Raw genomic sequence first — 8081 nt, forward strand, 5'->3', positions numbered from 1 at the left:
ATTGTGATGATGGGTTTGAACTTCAACAAGTTGTCTTGATCACGTCTACATGCCTAAATGCACCGAGTTGCAGCTACGTGACTGGCTGACTAGCTATTTGTGCTAACAAGCAATTGAACAGGTGTACCCAATAAAGTGGCCGGTGAGTGTGTATAAAGGCAGTATTTATTTCTGTAATTCCCTAAATGATCATTGCTGTGTATTTTATAATGATTTTACATTCTGTAAAGTTGGCCTTCTCCAAGATTTTCAGTGTTGTACCAAATTTTAATCTGTACTTGGTTGAATTGTATTTGTAATGTAACAGTCACAAACAAGTCTGGACATGACTCTTAATCAGAGCACATAATAGACATGACCGTGAATGTGTTTTCTACTATTTTGTTGTGGTATGTCTTTCTGTTACGACCAGCGTCAAGCACCAAGGTCTAATAACACCAAGACCGTGTGTTGTCTTCATGACAAAGACAAAGCTGTGCTGTGTGAAGGACAGATGCTATTATAAGTTTGCATTTGTGGTTTGAATCTTGGTCAGACCTCTGAACACAAGCCTGGTGTCAGAGCCCTGCCCTTCAGCTGGAATATTCACTCTGCATTTCTCTTCTTTATTATTAATTGCTACTCCTTTTATTCTTTAATAAATTACAAAGACGAATGCTGTTGTGTCTTGACTGTTTTTGCTACAGCTCATGCAGATTTCCACAAGATTCAGAAAGATCTGAGGGCCAAAATCCTAATAAAAATGCATATAGAGCCAACATTTTACACTTTTTTCCTACTCTTAAGTTTACTTTCAGTGATCAGCAACAGCTTTTATATCAGCTTTACATTCTTTAAGGTCATACACTGCAATAGTTATCCAAGTAAGCCAGTTAAAGGTAATTTTATAAGGATAAGTAATTGAGAGTACAATTGTGACTATTATATATATATATATATATATATATATATATATATATATATATATATATATATATATATATATATATATATATATATATATATATATATATATATATATACACAGTAAAATGGTGAAATAGACAAAGTCATGACAAAGTAAGTGAGATGTAGAGTGAAAAATTAACAAAAATGAACAGATTTAATTTAAAGACAAACATCAAATCAACACAAAACTAGTGAATAATACCAGGAAAAGTAGTAGGAGTATGTTAAACTACACAAATCAAATAAAAATGCACTGCGGACTGAAGAAGGACAGGGAGTTCTAGAAGGTAAACACTGGGCTGGGAGATCTCTCATTGTTCTAATGATCTGCTTCTGCCCCCTACTGCTTGATCAAAATGTAACACATGGACAGCAAGACGGGAATATGAAAAATAGAAATAAAAATCTGTATATTCTAATTCTCAGATCGCATTTTCATATTTTTTAAAAAGACATAAAATTACAAAATTGAGATTCTAATTGTGGTGATTTTGTTTCTTTCCGTAGCAATTTCAAGCTGTGTGGTAATTTTGACTCTTTCTGTGCTGCTTTTGCATCTTTTTGTAGTAATTCTGTGTCTATTTGTGCTGATTTGCATCTTTTCAAGATGGTTTTGTGTCTTTTGATTTTGATTTTCAGCCTTTTATTGCTGAATTTTAGTCTTAATGGTAATTTTGAATCTTTTTATGATGATTTTGTATCTTCTTGTAGTAATTCTGTGTCTATTTGCAGAGACAGATTTCCATCTTTTCAAGATAATTTTGTGTTGTCTTTTAATGTTGAATTTGAGTCTTTTCTTATTTGCAATTTTGTGGTGATTTGGAATCCTTTTATGGTGATTTTGCATCTTTTTGTAGTAATTCTGTGTCTATTTGTGGCGAGTTGCATCTTTTCAATATGATTTTGTGTCTTTTCATGTCAGTTTTGTGTCTTGTTGGTGAATTTGAGTCTTCACTTTGATTTTGCATCTTTTTGAATCTTTTTATGGCGATTTTGCATCTTCTTGCAGTAATTCTGTGTCTATTTGTGGTGAATTGCATCTTTTCAAGATAATTTTGTGTCTTTTAATGTTGATTTTGAGTCTTTTCTTATAAGCAATTTTGAGTCTTACTGGTGATTTTGCCTCTTTTTGTGGTGATTTTCAATCCTTTTATGGTGACTTAGCATCTTTTTGTAGTAATTTTGCATCTTTTCATAGTAATTCTGTGTTTTGGTGAATTTGAGTCTTAACTGTAATTTTGCATGTTTTTGTGGTCATTTTGAATCTTTTTGTGGTCATTTTGCATCTTTCTGTAGTAATTCTGTGTCTATTTGTGGTGATTTGCATCTTTAAAAGATGATTTTGTGTCCTTTCATGTCGATATTGACTCGTTTATTGGCTATTTTGAGTCTTTATGGTAATTTTGTTTGTTTTTAGGTGATTCTGCATCTTTTTGTAGTGCTTTTGCAGCTTTTTTGTAGGAATTCTGTGTCTATTTGTGCTGATTTGAATCTTTTCAAGATGATTTTTGTGTAATTTGATGTTGATTTTGAGTCTGTTTTATTGGTAATTGTAAGTCTTCATGGTAATTTAGCATCTTCTTGTGGCAATTTTGTGTCATTTTGTTGTGATTTTGCACCTTTTTGTTGTAGTTTTATATGTATGTACACACCAAATGTCTTAAAATGTCTTTATGTTCCCAGGCACAGATTCAGGCTTGCAGTGGTGTGTAGGTCAGCACTAAATACGTGTGATTTGTGGCAGGCAATTAGGGATTCCTCTGTGGTTACCTGTGGCAACTGTGAGAACGTGACAATATGACATTCATACGTTGTTTGCTGTCTGATCTAAATGCACATAATGAATGTTTTCTAATATAAGTACAAATCTGGAGCAGATTTTAATGGACACGTCTGATGTAACATGCAGCTGTAATTGTATGCAATAATGTGGCTTAAAACGCATGAAGATTTTTAAAAAATATATTTTTTACAATTTTATTATCAAAACAACAGATAACATGTATTTCATACCGCTATAAATGTGTTGTCTTTTATTTGTCGTTTATTAATTACTTTGATGTTTTTCATTGTTTTTCTTTTTACATTCACATCATGTGGAACAGCATTAACAGAGCCACAACAGACACAAAGCCAGAAGGAAACGCACACATATTGACTTTGATTTCAAATTAAAGGCACTGTTTCCTTAAAACTAACCAAGAAAACTGTGATCGTAGTGATCATTGCCATCGGTGTCAGCGTTTATAACGTCATTCTCACGATCATTGTTACATAAGATGATGGTTTTACCATCGCAGCACTGGGAGGGCTGGTCGGTACTAGAGAGGCAGGTAGCTGGGAGGCTGCAGTAGCTCCCGCTTGCCGTAGGTGGCCGATCCCACGTTGGTCGGTACGTAAACGGTACCGATGGTGTTACTGGACCGCACCAGGAAGTCAGCTAGCCTTTGGGTGACGCAGGTGGCTGTGTTGCACTTCCTCTTCTCTATGTGGTGACTGGAGGGGTGAAAGTGAAGCAGAGGCACTGGGGCACATCACAAAAAGCAGGAAGGTTATCTACATATTGAAGGGGAGGTTTACCTGTTCATGGATGTGAGCCCCCTTCGTGGCCGTGAACCCATGAGTCCGAGGAACGGGTTGGAGATGAGTCCAGGCAGCAGCCAGCCCTCGCTGTCTGGCAGGACGCTCTCCTGCTCGCTGGATGAGCTGGGACTGAAGTACCTGAATCACAGAGGGAGAAGAAGAGTCAAAGCGATTCACCGTGACAGCCACTGATGGCCTCTTCAAAGCGTCCGCGAACCCCCGAGAGCAAGCAGGAGAAAGTGGCCACTTAGCCCAGCCTCCCCCGAGCCGCACGATGAAACACTTTCCCACAGCAGATGAGCACAATCCACCTCCAGATTTAAACATCTGCCTCCTGCTGCCACTTGCACAGAACATTACAGGCTTCATTCACCTACTTCACGGCTGACCTCGAGTTAAACTCCCAGATTGGTTTCTGCGGATTAAGAGTCATTTAAACTGGGAAGTGAGCAAAGTGAAAAAGGAAAAATAGGTTGTTTGGTGCGATTTAAATTCTGCACTGTTTGCTTACCTGTAACTTGGAGCAGCCGTGACGCAGCGCAGCAGCACAAGCAGCATTAGGAGAAGCACAGGTACCCTCAGGTGATACATAGTGTAGAGAAGTTCCCTACATAAACACAACGGATGCACCACAGTTTCAGTTATTCTTATGTAAGGCAAGCAGCATCACAGAAATTCAATAATCTTAGTACATCATCAGTGCATAATGTTAGATATGTTAGATTTTAATGCAGCAAATTAATACAATATTGAAAATTCTGAGTATGCAGAGGCACAATTATGAGAGAAAATTGTGAGAAATAACTCACCTCTGATTTTCTGCTCAATATTTCAATTCAATTAACCCACAAATGCCTTCCAAGTTATAACCAGTTGAACTTAAATGCTCTTAATATTCTCCTAAATCTCCTCTTAACTAAATATTATGCACAACTGGGGCCGCAATTAACTCTAATTTTCATTATCAGTTAATCAGCTGCATAATTTTGAGAATTATCATTGAATCAAATAGTTTTTAATGAGTAGTGCTACAAAAACCAAAGCTATTTAATGAAATTGCCACGTAAGACAAACAAAAGCAGGTGAGGGAGCAGGAAAGCAGATGAAAAATCACATAAATCATTGACTGATTTAGAAAATGTGGATAAGCAGATTTTATTCAGTTGGTATCACAACTGTAGTTATATTTGTTCTATTCCAAAACCAATGCAGCTAATCATGCTCATTTATTATATTATATTATATATTATATTATATTATATTATATTATATTATATTATATTATATTATATTATATTATATTATATTATATTATATTATATTATATTATAATATATTATATTATATTATATTATATTATATTTTAAATTATATTATATTATATTATATTACATTTTATTATATTTAAGACAATCAAATTCTAGAAAATCCTAAACTTCTGCATCCATGTGTGCATATTTTCCTGTGATCCAGTCATAGTTCCTCTGCAAACCTTAAAATTTACAGTAATTCTATTTATTTGCACAGCACACGTGTGTTTAAAAGACTAAAAACTAAATGCTGAAAGGGTTGAGCATTGGCAAAATATTCCACGCAAGAAAACTATACTTGTACAAACTAAAAACACTTGCAATGTCTTCTAGTGCTCCTTTAACATGCGTCTAAAACTCAAGTCCTGTTAAGAAAACAGAGACACTGAAGCCTCAAAAGGAACAGCGTTACTCACTTTCTGCTGTGTTGGTCTGTCACTGGAGCAGTCCAAGGTTTGTCAGACTGTCACACAAGCCGGCTGCAACAGTTATAGGCTCTCTGCTCAAACCACTTGTGACATCAGCTCCCTCCAAATATAGCCTTTTTCATTCACACAGGGGGTGGGGAGATAAAGTGGGTCTTATACATGTCCTATCGCACTCAGTTCCACCTTAGCCCTCCAACATATGCAGAATTATTATTTCTTTATTTCACTGTAAACGCACAAGCACATCTCCGTACGTCACCGTCCTCATCATCACCTCCGTCAGCATTGTCATCAGCCGCCGTGATGGGACTGACCCGCCACAAACCCACACCAGGGAGAAGAACGCTGTCAAAGTGGGCAGCTGTCCTCTGATTTACCTTAATGAAGTTTTAGGTCACCAAACTCTGGCCCCGGCGCCTCCCCTCTGGGCTCCAGCCACGATGAATAATAAATGTGAGGCCGAATTGTCCTTAATAATGCATGGTGTCTCATTATTTTGATGGGACATGTCACAAACATTAGGCGTTAATTAATGAAGCGATGGTAAAATGTGAGAGGAACACTTTACGAGCACGTGACCTGGAAATCTGACGAGTTGGGAAGTGGAGTAATGAGTACATTAATTTGCTTAGTTTCCTGAAAATCTGGTACCAAATATTATATTTGCACTAATCACCACTTGGTAGTTGCATTGTATTGCTTTTGGCTAATTGTTGTGCAGTGTCTCTTAAAAATGATGTTCCAATACAACTTAACTGCATCATCGGTAAAATTTCAAGCGGAGGCCATTATATCCCAGAATGTGTTTTAGTTGATTCTCAAATCCATTTCTAATCAGCATATCTTTGCCATTTATTGCATTTCTTTCCAATTTTCACTCCTATTTAATCAACTAATCATATATTTGATGGTACAGTACACGTTTCCCTGGTAACCTCGGAAATATAGAAGATCCTAACCATTCTAACATGTTACAAAAGGGTGTATTTTCACCCAAACTATGAGCTTCCGAAACTTATATAAGTAGTTTTGGTGGCTAAACTTAACCAAATACAAACTCAAGTAGACAGTGAGTTTAAATTAAACTGGAACTGCAGCTCCTCAAATGGCCACTTGAGGCTGACTCCAAAAGTGAGTCAATCCCCATAGACTCCCATGTTAAGATGTAGAACTTTACAGCAGAAATAAACATGTTTATAACCTAGTAAATAAAACAGTTTTGGTTTCTATAGTTAATTTCCTTATTCGTGACAACTGTACAGGGCATTTTTTTTATTTATTTTTTTAACAAAACTCACCTGTTTGAATTATATTAAGGTTTAAAGTTACGCACAGCGTTGCACTGTTTGTTGCATAGTGGCCAAAAAATGTAATTATTGCAGAATTAAGTATTAATAACTGTAGAAAGCATCCCCATACACTTGTATCTGATCTGTGCATGGAAAGACATACTCTTTTTCAAACTCCACCTCACCCAAACAGACTGGTGGGTTTGACTCCGGATCTTTCTTGCTGAATGATCGTACAATTTATCGCAATTGAAACTAAATCCATTCAAAATCCTGTTTGTGTATCAGAGAATTCTTCCTTCAGTCTGCTTCTTACATCGATGAGGTCCTGTGTAGGATCAACAAGGAATGCAAACTCGTAAAAAGGCTATTATCGCAAAATGCAAGAAAAAAAGCTTCCACCACACTCATTTCATATTGATTACTCCGGCCACCGCTTTCACAACAGCACAGTGCAGGACTCTATTGTTTCTGATGGTCGGTGTCTGTCGGGATCATCCCACGGTCTCTCTGGGGAGATGCCAATACAGGCTGCAGGCTGCTGGTAAGTGCTGCAGGTTTTCACCGCAGATTGGAGCGAACAGAGATCTAGTGCAGCCCTAATGGATGTGTAACACCCCCAAACCCACTGCGGTCCAATGAACACCACACCGAATTTCCTGTAAGCTTTACAAGGAAACAGTAACTGCAGACGAGAGGGTGACATGACGATTTTTCAGACTCCTCCAGACTCCAATGCAGGCTATTTCTGGAGTTGAAATTAGGACTTGATTCACTCCACTTTTCCCTGATGCTGATATTTGTCATTTTCAGGCTGATCTTTCTGCTTAATTTGACTATATATGCCAGATTTTGTGAAGCTGACAGAGAGGTGACTATGCATCTTGAAAGAAAGGATGGTGAAAGACAGAAAAACAAGAGTATGCCAGAGGAAAAGCAACAAGAAAGTGGGTGGCATGTGGAGGATTTTAAGTTTATTTTTATAGGTAGTCGAGAGAAAGACATCATCTTGTCCCTTGGATAACTTTGGTAATCATAAGGAGCCATATTCTACAGGGGATGGTAACGTCACTGAAAGGCTGAAAACTGAGTGAATTTTGAAGCATTTGTGCAGAGATTTAGCCTCATAAGCTCCAGCATGCATCTCCTATATTTATTATTCCTGTAGTTTTGGACAAAAGTGGGAGGAAAAAGTCACCAGGGAGCGATTACTACATAAGTAGTGGGTGTGAGCAGAGGTAACGACGCTGTGACCTCTGATAATGACTGTCCACGTTGAGAGCATCCACATATCCAGCATTTTGCAGTGTTTGAAGCAAACTTCAGGGACGTGTCCACTTTTGTATAATGTAACACCTGCACTTAATCCGGAAGAGGGAAATTCCATAGTCACACGGTTAAATAAGTCTGTTTTTTTTGGCTGGTGATGCATCCACGGACACAAATAAACAATCCACGTCACCGAAACCTCCACTGGGAAAACAAATAACCATTATTTTTTAAATTAATTGCATGGAAATTAA

At 37.2% G+C, this 8081-nt stretch overlaps 1 protein-coding gene across 1 annotated transcript; it reads right to left on the minus strand.

Annotated features, from left to right (window-relative positions):
- Window positions 1-2894: 2894 nt before the first annotated feature.
- LOC111581169 (islet amyloid polypeptide) lies at window positions 2895-5393 on the minus strand. The gene is made up of 4 exons (XM_023289210.3): window positions 5258-5393; window positions 4043-4138; window positions 3529-3669; window positions 2895-3444 (listed from the first exon to the last, which is right to left on the minus strand). Exons 2-4 carry the CDS (start codon window positions 4120-4122, stop codon window positions 3270-3272), a joined length of 396 nt encoding a protein of 131 aa, XP_023144978.1. The 5' UTR covers window positions 4123-4138; window positions 5258-5393; the 3' UTR covers window positions 2895-3269.
- Window positions 5394-8081: the final 2688 nt, after the last annotated feature.

Source organism: Amphiprion ocellaris, chromosome 21 (genome assembly GCF_022539595.1).
Source record: "Amphiprion ocellaris isolate individual 3 ecotype Okinawa chromosome 21, ASM2253959v1, whole genome shotgun sequence".
In the NCBI taxonomy this organism is placed as follows: domain Eukaryota; kingdom Metazoa; phylum Chordata; class Actinopteri; family Pomacentridae; genus Amphiprion; species Amphiprion ocellaris.

Excerpts from the sequence above, each read along its gene's own strand:
- LOC111581169 (XM_023289210.3), bottom strand. The coding sequence starts at position 4,122 with ATGTATCACCTGAGGGTACCTGTGCTTCTCCTAATGCTGCTTGTGCTG. Across the intron at positions 3,670-4,042 it reads ACGGCTGCTCCAAGTTACAG|GTACTTCAGTCCCAGCTCAT; the intron begins GTAAGCAAACAG and ends TCTGTGATTCAG. Across the intron at positions 3,445-3,528 it reads GGGCTCACATCCATGAACAG|TCACCACATAGAGAAGAGGA; the intron begins GTAAACCTCCCC and ends TCACCCCTCCAG.